This window comes from Bison bison, unplaced genomic scaffold, assembly GCF_000754665.1.
Source record: "Bison bison bison isolate TAMUID 2011002044 unplaced genomic scaffold, Bison_UMD1.0 scf7180017864500, whole genome shotgun sequence".
In the NCBI taxonomy this organism is placed as follows: Eukaryota; Metazoa; Chordata; class Mammalia; order Artiodactyla; family Bovidae; genus Bison; species Bison bison.
Genome location: NW_011495059.1, coordinates 5,297,451 through 5,310,918, shown reverse-complemented (window position 1 = coordinate 5,310,918; position 13,468 = coordinate 5,297,451). Strand labels below are relative to the sequence as shown.

Here is a 13,468-nt window from a genome sequence, read left to right as displayed (position 1 = left end):
GGGAACTGATTACTGGCTGGATCTGTCTCTCTCCTTTTCATTCCCCCCTTTTATCCTCCTGGCCACCTCTGTCTCCGTCCTCCTACACCTTCTGACGTCTCCCAGGCCGGGGAAGCTTGCCCCACCTTCGCTGCTCCTCGGCGGGTCCACGCACCCTTGGGTGCTCTCTGAATCGGAGCTCGGTCCATAGCCTTCAGAAAAAGCCCGGATTTCTGCAGTGGAAGGGAAGGTGGGAGTGTCCCGCTGCACCAGCTCCGTCCTTCCCGTCTTTGAAAGGACAAATGAGACACTAAGCACGCCCTGGACAGCGGGTGCCACCTCCGCGGACCCGCCTGGATCCGCTGCACTGCATCCTAGCTCCGGGCTTTGTGCTCAGCTCCCCGGAGCCCGGGTCATCCCCCTAAATCGTCCCCCCGCCGCCCCACCCCCCTCCACCCACCTGGGCCCTGAAGGACCGAGGCCGAGAGCCAAGCTCCTAGGCGCCCCAAGGGAAACCCTGCCCCGTCGTGGGCAAAACACTCATCCCCAGGCCTGCATTCAGGCCTACGGGAGAAATGAAAGATGAGACCCATCTCTGCCTCCCCCAACCCACAACATAAAGTGCATGTGTGGAAGCTGAAGAGAGCTGAGTTTTTTGCAGGGGTCCGCTGTTAGCTCGCAATCCGAATTCGAAGGAGGCAGAAAGGGTCGGCAAGGTTCATTCGGGAGTCGAACTGAGGAGCGAGGGAATCCCCTCCAGGACCCGTCCCCTCCATCCTCTCCCCCCATCAGTTCCTGTCTGCTCTTACGACGAATCCTGGCTCCGGGCGCTTCGGACCGCCATCCAGCTGGGTGGCTTGGGAACCACCAAGATCCTTATCCTCGCGAGGAAGCCGCCACCGTGTCCCGAGCCCGCTCTGCCGCGCCCCCTAGCTCTGAGAGTGCAAAGCTGCCGGCGCTCACAAGGTTCTCCACCTTCAGCATTCTCAATGCTTCTTGCCTCCCGGCCACTCCATACTCTCTCACCTCCCTTCCCAGTGCATAATGATTGCTTTTCTCTAGTGCTATACTTTCAGGGCCTCCCTTCCTCCCAAACAATAGAAGGATGCTAATCAGGGACGTATTTTATTAAATGACAAGCCCTACCCCAGGGACTCAGACGTTTTCCACTCTAGGGGCTTTGGAGGGAAGAAAGGAGTCAACTGGGCTCCAAGGACACCAGTCAGGAAGCGAAGAGGGTCACAACTCAACTTTAGGAGGGAGGTTGGCTGAATTAGTTCCAGGCTGCAGTTTGTGTTGGATCTGCTCCATGTGTCTCTCTCATCCTCTTTAGACTCAGAGCATGCTCTTCTCATGACTCATGATGAGAGGGCAGTCTAAGCCACACAGGCACAGGTAAAGCCTCTGCTCAGATCACATTTGGCTAATAGTCCACTGGCTAAAAGTGAATCCCATGGCCAAGTTCAATATCAATGTCTACAGTGAGAGAGGCCCAACAGAGTCACATGGCATTACAGAGAAGTGAAGAACTGGGAGCAATAATCCAGTCTACCTCCTTTATACATAGTGCTCTTTTTTTTTTTTTTTCCTGGAACGGTAATACTTTTACAAGATTAAAAAATCAAAACTAAGTGAAAAAGTATGCAGTGAAAAAGATCTCCCACGCCTGACCCACTCACCTTGTCCTTTTTCTTTACAGGCAAACTCTTAGTTTCTTGTCTATCTATTCACACATGAAAATACAAGCAAAATACTATATATTTTCTACACTCCACCCCCCTCCTACCTTTCTTAAAGGGAGTTTCTATAAATTGCACTCATTTCTTTTAAAAATGTATCTTGGAGATTTTCCCACATTAGTATACACAGGTGTATAATTCAAGATGTAGTCCTTGAATTTACATTCACTTGAATCTTCTGTGTTCTGCTCTGCTCTGCTTTCTCTGTTTAATGGTGGATTCCTTCAGATGTGAGATCATGACTTATGTTGGAACGCAACACCTTTCATCTGATTTTGCTGCTATACTGGCTCCCTGTTTGGCCTAGAAGTGTTCCTAGACGTTCCTGAGAATGTTTGGGGGTCTCATCTCTCCATAAGGATGTTTATTACAGAACCATTTTTTGGACTGCAAGGAGATCCAACCAGTCAATCCTAAAGCAGATCAGTCCTGAGTGTTCATTGGAAGGACTGATGCTGAAGCTGAAACTCCAATACTTTGGCCATATGATGCGAAGAATCGACTCATTGGAAAAGACCCTGATGCTGGGAAAGATTGAAGGTGGAGGAGAAGCGGGGGGACAGAGGATGAGATGGTTGGATAGCATCACTGACGCGATGGACATGAGTTTGAGTAAGCTCCAGGAGTTGGTGATGGACAGGGAAGCCTGGTGTGCTGCACCCATGGGGCCGCAAAGAGTCGGACACAACTGAGTGACTGAACTGAACCTTTTATAATTTACTTGCTTTTATCTCTCAAAATTAAGTGCTCCAGGGCTGGGAGGGTACAGTCAAAGCAGGCGCTCTAATTCTTGTTATCTTGCCTGGTGGAAAGGGAGAAATGGGGCAGGGGAGAGGGAGCCCAAGTCCTTTTACAGCTAAAACTGAGGAGGGGGCAGATGACATCACCTCCATTCCTCCCTGCCCTTCCCCCCCATTGGCCAAAAGGCCAAAACTGAGTCACAAGATCACAACAAGCTAGAGGACCATGTAGGGGAATTATACCACAAAAGAGAAAAAGAGAATATATACATTAACATTAACATTTAGCAGTCTTTTTTTGCAGTGTTTGAGATCTGTGAGAAGGTAAAAGTCCCATAGACTTGTGGGAGTTAATAAATCTATTTTAAAACTTTATGTGCTAAATCACTTCAGTGGTGTCAGACTCTTTGCGACCCAATGGACTGTATCCCGCCAGGCTCCTCTGTCCATGGGATTTTTCAGGCAAAAATACTGGAGTGGGTTGCCATGTCCTCCTTCACCGAGATCTTCCCAAACCAGGGATCCAAACCCTCTTAGGTCTCCTGCACTGGCAGGTGGGTTCTTTACCACTAGCGCCACCTGGGAAACTTTATATTGTATTATAAAATACATGTGCAAAAAAAAAAAAAAAAAAGAGAGAGAGAGAGAGAAAGAGTCGCTCATTTGTGTATGGCTCTCGTGGACTGTGGCCCGCCAGGCTGCTCTGTCCGTGAGATTCTCCAGACAAGAATACTGGAGTGGGTTGCCAATTCCTTCCCCAGGGGATCTTCCCGACCCAGGGATCAAACCTTGGTCTCCTGCATTGCAGGCAGATTCTCTACCGTCTGAGTCACCATGTTTCCTTCTAACATACCTGCAGAAAAGTGCACAAATCATAAGTGAACGACCTGATGAATGAACAAAATGAACACGCCTGAGTAGCGAACTCCTTGGTCAAGAAGTCGAGTAGTCAACTAACCCCCAGTTTCTTTCCTTGACAGAAGGCAAAGATATCACGTGGACGTGGGGAGGAGTCAACGGTGAAAGAAGGTGACAGAAGGCAAATGGGGCGTGGCTAGGCGGAAAGGCGGAGCCCCGCGGAGCTCAGCTTAGTTCGGGAGGCAAGGAACGGACTGGGACCGATGGCTTTACGCATTCGGGGCGGGGTTTGCTAGCGAGTCCCGGCTAGTGCGAAGGGTAGTAACAGGTCGAAAGCTGGGAGCAAGGTTAAAGGGTGGGCGTGGCCTAGCGATCCCCGAAGGAGGCCTGGGCTACTGACGGCGAGTTTGCTGAGAACTCGGTTGGGATTAAAGGGCAAGAACACCGGAGACTTCGAGGGAGCAGCGGTTCTTTGCGAAGGCGGAGCGCACGCTGCGTCGGGGGCGGAGTCTCGCGCCGTGGTTGACGCCGCGACGAGGGGCGGAGCCAGCAGCGCTCCAACATGGCGGCGGCCACTGCTGCAGGCTTGGGTACGAACGTGTTTCTGTTCCGCGATGCTCGCGCCGCGCCAGATCCGGTGCTGGAGGCCGGCCCGGTGGCACACGGGTCACTCCCGGTGCCACTGGTGCTGGACAATGGGTCGTTCCAGGCCCGCGCAGGCTGGGCGTGCCCCGGACCGGACCCGGGCCCCGAGCCCCGGCTGCAGTTCCGCGCTGTGTGCGCCCGCGGGCGGGGTGGGGCTCGGGGCGGGGCGGGCCCGCAGGTAGGGAACGCGCTGGGCAGCCTGGAGCCGCTGCGCTGGATGCTGCGATCGCCCTTCGACCGCAACGTGCCGGTGAACCTGGAGCTTCAAGAGTTGCTGCTTGACTACAGCTTCCAGCATCTGGGTGTCTCCTCACAGGTGACAGGCGAGGTGGGGTTAGGATTGAGAAGAGGGGTGTGGTCGTGTCCCGTGTCACTCCGCTCTCCGAGAGATGATAGTCGCTCCAGTTGTCATTTAGTCTTTCGGTCAGTCTATCAAATATTAAACGCCTAACGTAGGTAAGTCCTGTGCTAGGCGGTTGGGATATGGCAGTGAACAAAATAACGCCCTTTTCTCTTGGAGCATCTGTTTGGGTTTGTTTGTTAGTGCATTTATTTATTAACAGATATGTGTTGAGCACCCACTCTCAATGGGGACTTTTCTGGGTGTTTGAAATATGTCCGGGAACATAACACGAAATCTCCTGTGCTTATGGAGCTAGTATGGAAAGACGTTCTAGTATGCAAAGGAAGATAATAAACAGTAGAATTAAGCAGTAGATTCTACGGCATGATAGACGGAGGAGAGGAGAGGGTTACAGCTTTTCAGTAAGATGGGTAGGGAGAGGACTCAGGGTTACGGTGGTGTATTGAGCAAGGACTAAAGCAGACGATTGAGGGAGCAAGCCTTGTGAATATCGGAATGAATAATAATCCGGAGAGACAGAACAGCCAGTGAAAAGGCCCTGAGGCAAGAGTTTGCCCTAATCCTAATTGAGGACAGTCAGAGTGAGGGGAGGGTAGTAAGTGGAAGGTCTTACTTACAAGGTCTTCCCTGGTGGCTCAGACAGTAAAGCATCTGCCTGCAATGAGGGAGACCTGGGTTCGATCCCTAGGTCAGGAAGATCCCCAGGAGAAGGCAGTGGCAACCCACTCCAGTACTCTTGCCTGGAAAATTCCATGGATGGAGGAGCCTGGTGTGCTACAGTCCATGGGGTTGCAAAGAGTTGGACACGACTGAGCAACTTCACTTCAATAAGTAGAAGCCAGAGAGGTCACACACTTTGTAGGCTTTTATTATGAGTGGAATAGTGAGTCATTGCAGGGTGTTGAACGAGAGAGGGATGTGACTTTTGTTTCAGAAGGATCACTATAGCTGCTATATGGAAAATGAACTGGCCTGAGTCATAGGGTAGAAATAGGGAAATCAGTTAGGAGGCTGTTGCAGTTCTGAGGTGAGGGATGATGGTAACTTAGTTGAGGAAGGAATGGTGGATGTGATAAGAAGCAGTTGGATTCTGGAGCTGTTTTGTAGAGCCAGATGATTGGCTCACAATTTGGATGGGGCTTGACTTCAGTTGACAATGCAGCCATGAAATTAAAAGATGCTTGCTCCTTGGAAGAAAAGCTATGACCAGCCTAGACAGCATATGAAAAAGCAAAGACATTACTTTGCCAACAAAGGTCCATCTAGTCAAAGCTATGGTTTTCCATCAGTCATGTTTGGATGTGAGAGTTGGACTATAAAGAAAGCACTGAAGAATTGATACTTTTGAACTGTGGTGTTGGGGAAGACTCTCGAGAGTCCTTTGGACTGCAAGGAGATCAAATCAGTCAATCTTAAAGGAAATCAGTCCTGAATATTCATTGGAAGGACTGATGTTGAAGCTGAAACTCCAATACTTTGGCCACCTGATGCGAAGAACTCACTCATGGAAAAGACCCTGATGCTGGAAAAAATTGAAGGCAGGAGGAGAAGGGGACAACAGATGAGGAGATGATTGGATAGCATCACTGACTCAATGGACATGAGTTTGAGCAAGCTCTGGGAGTTGGTGATGGACAGGAAAGCCTGGCATGCTGCAGTCCATGTGGTTGCAAAGAGTTGGACACGACTGAGTAACTGGACTGAACTGAACTGACTTAAGTTACTATGAACATTGGTGGCTCAGATGGTAAAGAATCTGCCTGCAATGCAGGAGACCCGGGTTCGCTCCCTGGGAAGATTCCCTGGAGAAGGAAATGGCAACCCACTCCAGTATTCTTGCCTGGAAAATCCCATGGACAGAGGAGCCTGTTGGGCTTCAGTCCGTGGTGTCGCAAAGAGTCCGACACGACTGACCCTACTTCATATTTTCCAAAGAAACTTCCAGGGAAGAGGGGTGTTTCTCAATTGCTTCTGATCAGGTGTTTTGATTGGAGACCAAAAGCCAATTCAGCCCTTGCAATAAGGATTTTTGTTTCTTTTTATGCTTTGAAAAGTGTATCCTCTTAGCACCTAACAGTTTGCTCTTTTCTTTCAAAGTAGGGCTGTGTTGATCATCCCATAGTTTTGACAGAAGCCGTGTGCACCCCACTGTATTCACGACAGATGATGTCTGAGCTTCTATTTGAGTGCTACGGGATTCCTAAGGTTGCCTACGGGATAGACAGCCTCTTCAGCTTCTACCACAATAACCCAAAGAACATGATTTCCAGCGGGCTCATCATTTCATCTGGATATCAGTGTACACATATTTTACCCATCTTAGAAGGGAGGTGAGTTGTACTTATGGCATTTGAGTGCTGTTTTGAGAAGCATTCAGGAAACTTTTATTGGGCACCTACTGTAAAGGTGGAGTGGAAAGAGCAAGTACAGGACCATGAACTGACCTCTGGGCTTAACTCTGACCTCCCTCACTGTGTGAGTATAGATATGTCACTTCACCATCTGTCCTTGTGACCTCCTGGCTTGAGTTGGGGTTGATGGTCTCTGAGGTCCAAATCTGTAATTCTGTAATTGTATGATTCTGAAAGTGAAACTCACTAATAGTGAAACTCACTATTCTTAGAGTGAAATAGATAGCTTAACACAAGTATCTGTAGGTAGTAGGCACTCAATAAAAATGTTCTGAGTAAATTATTTAAATAAATTTAATTTATACTGTTGTGTTCTGGAGTCACTTTTTTTTATTAAGTGCTATTTTGCTTTTTTATTTAAAGCTCTTTAATGACAGTTATTTAGACCTTTCTTTTCAAGTATGGTACATAATAGGTATGTAGTAGATTGTTTTTCCAAGTTGTATAAAAGTTGAGGGTAGTTTCTGTCATGTTTAAAATGTGTTCTTATTTTATAGTTGGGCTTTTATTGTCTGATAAAGAGACTGGGCCAGGGGGTTTTCCTGATAGTTCAGTTGGTAAAGAATTCTTCTGCAATGCAGGAGACCCTGGTTCCTTTCCTGGGTTGGGAAGATCTCCTGGAGAAGGGATAGGCTACCCACTCCAGCATTCTTGGGCTTCCCTTGTGGCTCAGCTGGTAAGAATCCGCCTGGCATGTGGGAGACCTGGGTTCAATCCCTGGGTTGGGAAGATCTCCTGGGGAAGGGAAAGGCTACCTACTCCAGTATTCTGGCCTGGGTATACGCCATGGGGTTGCAAAGAGTTGGACCAAACTGAGCAACTTTCACTTTCACTTCAAAGAGACTAGGCCAGGAAGGGAAGGATAAATATGGAATTGGGGATTATCAGAGACACACCAATATACATAAAACAGATAAACTACAGGGACCTATTGTGTAGGACACGAAATTATATTCAGTATCTTATACTAGCCTACAATGGAAAAGAATCTGAAAAAGTATATATACGTGCTGTGCTTAGTCACTCAGTCATGTCTGACTGTGTCCCCATGGACTGTAGCCCACCAGGCTCCTCTGTCCATGGGGGATTCTCTAGCCAAGAATACTGGAGTGGGTTGCCATGCCCTCCTCCAAGGGATCATCCCAGCCCAGGGATCGAACCCAGGTCTCCCACATTTCAGGCAGATTCTTTGCATCTGAGCCACCAGGGAAGCCCAGTGGAAGCACAATGGAAAAAAATCTGAAAAAGTATACATATGTTACATATAACTGAATCACTTTGCTGTATACCTGAAATATTGTAAATCAGTTGTGCTTCAATTAAAAATTAGAGAGACTAGGCCAGCATCATGCTCTCCTGAGAAGGTTTCTCTTTGTGTAGAGTGAGTGTGTAAATAAGGAGAGAAGTTGAAAGCCTGGGTTTGCAGCCCTGCTAAGGATGAGGTACTTAACTTCTTCACTTGGTTTCCTAACAATAGACTTGGGAAAAACTGATTTCTCAGGGTTACCCTGAGAATGAAATGAGATAATGTAGGAGATGGCACTTTGTAAAACAATCTGAATATTTAAGTGAAAATAAAGGGTGATGAATTTATTGAGCCCTGTTGTGGGAATTTCTCTTGAAGTTTGTACAAACATTTATGAAGAAAAAACTAATAGTTATGCATTCCAAAACACTCCTGCTTTACAGAATTTTCTATCTTATGTAACCAGAATATGCAGAAATTAAAAATAATATTGTTATTTTATATTGAGAGAAAATGATTTGACCTGGAAGCTAGGATCAGATTGGAGCATGTCCTGTTCTGTGCTGGCACCTGCTGGTGAGGTGTGATATAGCAGCATCATTTCAGTGCACAGCAAGTTCCTAGAGCCCAGCTCCTCTCCTTTTCTCACACTGAGAATTTATAAAGTTATTCTGGTTCTCCTCCCCTTCACTTCATGTGAGAGGAACCTGGTACTCTAAGGAGATTCCAGTAAGCCAGTGTGTATGTGGTTACTTAATGTGTTTGCATAAGTAGAAGTGTGTGTCTAGGGGAGGGGTACACTGGAGCTTGTCAAAATGCATATCCCCAGAACTTCACTGGCTGTCAGTGGTTAAGACTCTAAGCTTCCACTGCAGAGGGTTTAGGTTTGATCCCTGGTTGAGGAACTAAGATCCCACATGCCATGTGGCACTGCCAAAAAAGAAAAAGTGCATACCCCTAGGCCCTCCCCGGAGCAGACAGGTCCTGGGGATTGTCACCTTAAACGTTGTCCCCAGTTAATTCCAGGATGTGTGGCCTTGGAACCACAGTTTGAGAAGTACATGACAAGTAACATGAGGGTCTGACTTTAGAGAGCATGTTCTTTGCTTTGAACCTGGTTTCCTTCTGAGACTGTTCAGTTCAGTCGCTCAGTCGTGTCTGACTCTTTGCGACCCCATGAATCGCAGCACCCCAGGCCTCCCTGTCCATTACCAACTCCCGGAGTTCACTCAGACTCACGTCCATCGAGTCAGTCATCCCCTTCTCCTCCTGCCCCCAATCCCTCCCAGCATCAGAGTCTTTTCCAGTGAGTCAACTCTTTGCATGAGGTGACCAAAATACTGGAGTTTCAGCTTTAGCATCAGTCCTTCCAAAGAACACCCAGGACTGATCTTTAGAATGGACTGGTTGGATCTCCTTGCAGTCCAAGGGACTCTCAAGAGTCTTGTCCAACACCACACCAGAAGTTAAATGTCCATGTGTCTGTCAGGATGTGGTCTAGGAATGCCTGCATTGGGTCAGAGGTTGCACCAAGGCAACTTAAAGTCCCTTCCAACTGTTTCGTTTTCCCCTACCAGTCAGTTTCTTCCTCAGTATTAAATTATCATCCCCCCTTGTCCACCTGCTCCGTATTTTTTCCTCCACATTGCCAAAGTTTCAGCGCTATTTCCACTTCTCGGTTGTAGGTTAGATGCTAGAAACTGCAAGCGCATCAACCTGGGAGGAAGCCAGGCAGCTGGCTACCTCCAGCGTCTCCTGCAGCTGAAGTATCCTGGGCACCTGGCTGCCATCACTCTCAGCCGCATGGAGGAGATCCTACACGAGCACAGCTACATTGCTGAGGATTACGTGGAAGGTACGAAGAGGACGTCTGCCTGCAGCTTCTGAGTGTTGTCTTTGGGGGTGTTTCTTAAATTGTTCCCAGGATGACTGTCTTGCTCACTCTTGACAGGCTTTTTTTTGGCCACGAGGTGTGGCGTGCAGGATCTTCCTCCAGCCAGGGATGGAACCCATGCCCCCTGCAGTGACAGCGCAGAGTCCTAACCACAGGACTCCCAGGGAGTTCCCTCTTTGCCCACTTTTTTACACTTAATACTTCGTAGTGTCCTCTTCCATTTTTTGATATTTATTTTCTTCAAAAACTTTTCAGTTGGGTGATAAGTCTCATATGTTCGTTCTTTTTCACAATTCTTTTGGTTATTCTAGTTCCTTTGCCTGTCCATTTAAATGATAGGGTCAGTTTGTCCATATCTACCAAAAGTTCTGTTGGGATGTGATTGAAAGAACGTTAAATGTGTAGATCAGTTTGTATAAAAAACAGCAACCTTCTAAATATAAATCCAAATGTAATGCTAGATCCAGACTGGGGAGAAGTGACATTTTTTACTATGTTGAGGCTTCTAATCCATGAACATAATGTGTCTTTCCATTTATTTAGGTCTTTGTTCATTTCCTTCATCAGCATTTTATAGTTCTCAGCATATAGATCCTGTACATGTTTTATTAGATTTATGCCTAAATTATTTCTTTCCTTATTTTAAATTTCAGTTTCCAGTTGCTCATTGCTATTGTATAGAAATGCAGTGAATTTTTATGAAATACAGTGAGTTTTTACTCTTTATCAAATCGAAGAATTTCCTCTCTGTTCCAAGTTTTGCTGATCATTTTTATCATGATTGGATTTTTGAATTTTGTGAAATGCTTTTTCTGCATCTCATATGATCCTGTGGTGTTTGTGCTTTGGACTATTCATTTAAGAGAGTATAAGGATTGCTGTTCAGATATTGAACTAGCCTTGAACCCTACTTGTTTCTTTGTGTTATTTTTTATATATTGCTGGATTTAATTTGGTAAATTTTATGAAGTATTTGTGTCAGTATTCATAAGGGATATTGATCTGCAGTTTTCTTCTACTGTCCTTGTCTTGTTTTGGGATCATGGCAATGCTGGTCTTATTAAATGAGCTGAAAAGTGTTATCTTTTGCTTTCTGGAAAAGATTGAGTAAATAGTTGATTTTTTTTTTTTTTTTAATGTTTGTTAGAATTCTACAGCAGAACTGTTTGAGCCTGGGGGATTTATTTTTCTGAAGGAATTCATTTTCTTTAATAGATGTAGGTGTAAGTTTCATCAATTTTATTGATGTCTTCTTTTTATTATTTCTTCCTTTCTAGTTGCTTTAGGTTTACTTTGCCCTTTTTTCCTAGTTTCTTGAGGTAGAAGCTTAGATTTTTATCATAACTTCTTTCTAATATAGGCATTTAAAGCTTGAATTTCCCTCTCAGCAGTCCTTTATCTACATTCCATAGATTTTGATATGGTGTATTTTAATTTTTATTGAGTTCAGATATTTTTAAGTTTCCCTTAAGCCTTTTTTATTTGCAACCATTGATTATTTAGAATATAGCCAAGTGTTGGAGACTTTCTAGTTATTTTTCTGTGCTTTATATCTACTTTAATTCTGTCATAGCCAAAGAACTTCTTTTCCTTGGTATCAGTTAGATTTGTGAAGGTTTGGTTTAGGACCCAGGCATGGTTTGTTTTGGCGAATGTTCCGTGTACAATTGCAAAGAAGGTAGTCCTGCTGTTGTTAGATGAAGTAGTCTGTGATGTCATGGGGGTTCCGCTGGTTGTTGGTTTTGTTCAGTTCTTGTCAACCCAGCTTCATTGTCCATCAAGCTGTACTGATTATTAAGAGTGTTGAAATCTCCAGGGAGAATTGTGAGTTTTCCTGTTTCTCCTTTCAGTTCTGTCAGTTTTTGCTTTCAAGTATCTGAAGCGCTCTTGTTAGGTACACATTTAGGATTCTTACATCTTCTTGGCAAATCGGTCTTTTATGTAGTCATCCTTTTTTACATCTTCTTGGCAAATTGATCTTGTACCATGATGTAATGTTCCTTTTTATCCCTTGCAGTTTTCTTTGCTTTGAAGTCTACTTGGACGTGAGTATAGGCACTTGAGCTTTCTTTCGATTGGTGCTTGTGCGGTGGGTTTTTTCCTGGCCTTTTAATGTACGTAAAACATTATATTCAAAGCAAGTTTTCTAACAGGTCCTTTCCTTAAAAATCCCTTCTTTCAGTCTCTGTCTTTTAGCTGATAAAACCACTTACAGTGAATTCAGTCCCTCTTGTGTCTGGGTTTAGGCCCCCCGGTTTTTTTGGCGTTCCATTTTAATTTGTCTGTTGTGTTTTTCACTGTATCTCTCTTGTGTAGGTTTTTTGTTTTAGTGGTTGCTCAAGAGGTGACAGTTAACTGGCTTCTCACAGTCTTAGGGTCTCCTTTTTGCCACTTCAAGTGGACCCTGGAGATGTTAGCGCTCCAGAGGCCCCTGTGTCCTCCCTCCTTTGTGTCGGACTTGTTTTCTGTGTCACGTCTACATACGTGGGAAGCCCATCAGACATTGTCACAGTTTTTACTTTCAGTTGTCAAACATATTGTAAAGAATTCCGGAGGAGGTTAATAGAGTCCATTCACCGTTTCAGTTGTGTTTCCTTCATTTCTGGTGCTCCAGGTGAGATCCTTTCCGTCTGAAAAGCTTTATTTACCAATTTTCTCAGAGCAGGTGTGTTGGCATCGTGTCCAGTCTTCCTGCTGCATTTTGTCCATCTGGTGGGTTCAGAAACGGGGGGACCATGCTTCCTCCATCTTCCCCTGCACCTGGGACCCTGGTCCCACCTTTCTAATCTCAGGGCTAATGGTGTTCCCATCTCCTAACTCCGAAACGCTTCCTTTGAAGAGCTGCAGAAATGGCGGTGCCCTGATTACTATGAGAACAACGTCCACAAGATGCAGCTCCCGTTTTCCAGCAAGCTTCTGGGCAGCACCCTGACCTCTGAGGAGAAGCAGGAGCGGCGGCAGCAGCAGCAGCGGCGGCTGCAGGAGCTCAACGCCCGGCGAAGGGAGGAGAAGCTGCAGTTGGATCAGGAGCGGCTGGACCGACTGCTCTATGTGCAGGTGATGCGGACCCCTGGGTGGGTCCCGGAGTGTTCTTCCTGTAGCTTCTGCCCCAGCTGTGCAACGCGTCAGCCATCTCAGTCCCCCCCACCCTGAAGTCCAGGAGGAGTCTAGCGGGATCATCCGTGTAGAGATGACGTGTGTGGAGGACCTTGTAGCAGCAGGAATTGCTGCAAGAGCTTCGCACTTGGCCTTGTTGATGTATTTTATCCTTATAGTCCCCTTTGTTTGATTTTTAACTTGGCTTAAGTGTGGCACACGTGATGCAGAGCACACAAATCTTAAGGGTCCAGCTCAGTGAGTTTTCACCACTGAAATGCACCACGTAGCCACATCCAGATCAAGAAATAGAGCACCCAGCAGCCCAGGAGGCTCCCTCCGTCTCCTGTTAGCCCCTCTCCTGCCTTTGGCCCGCCCAGAAGCTCACAGTCTTACATCTGTCCACATAGATGAGTGTTGCCTGCTCAGGTGGTACTGAGATGGTGATGAGTGGGAGCCCAGAGATAGCTGGAGAGGAGGGCTGTGGTGTGAAGCT

General features: G+C 46.4%; 2 protein-coding genes across 10 annotated transcripts in view; both read left to right on the top strand.

Annotated features, from left to right (window-relative positions):
* Window positions 1-1,024, top strand: part of SLC32A1 (solute carrier family 32 (GABA vesicular transporter), member 1) — an 8,545-nt gene extending 7,521 nt beyond the window's left edge. Inside the window, exon 5 of the mRNA XM_010829241.1 lies at window positions 772-1,024. Coding sequence (XP_010827543.1) covers window positions 772-1,024 — 253 coding nt within the window. The remainder of the gene's footprint in view (window positions 1-771) is intronic.
* A 2,545-nt stretch (window positions 1,025-3,569) lies between these two features.
* ACTR5 (ARP5 actin-related protein 5 homolog (yeast)) overlaps window positions 3,570-13,468 on the top strand; it is a 46,088-nt gene continuing 36,189 nt past the window's right edge. For all 9 annotated transcript variants that reach the window (XM_010829151.1, XM_010829154.1, XM_010829150.1 and 6 more), the window contains exons 1-4: window positions 3,570-4,277; window positions 6,426-6,655; window positions 9,668-9,837; window positions 12,716-12,933. In XM_010829151.1, the coding sequence (XP_010827453.1) occupies window positions 3,879-4,277; window positions 6,426-6,655; window positions 9,668-9,837; window positions 12,716-12,933 (1,017 nt within the window). In that variant the 5' untranslated portion in view covers window positions 3,570-3,878. The remainder of the gene's footprint in view (window positions 4,278-6,425; window positions 6,656-9,667; window positions 9,838-12,715; window positions 12,934-13,468) is intronic.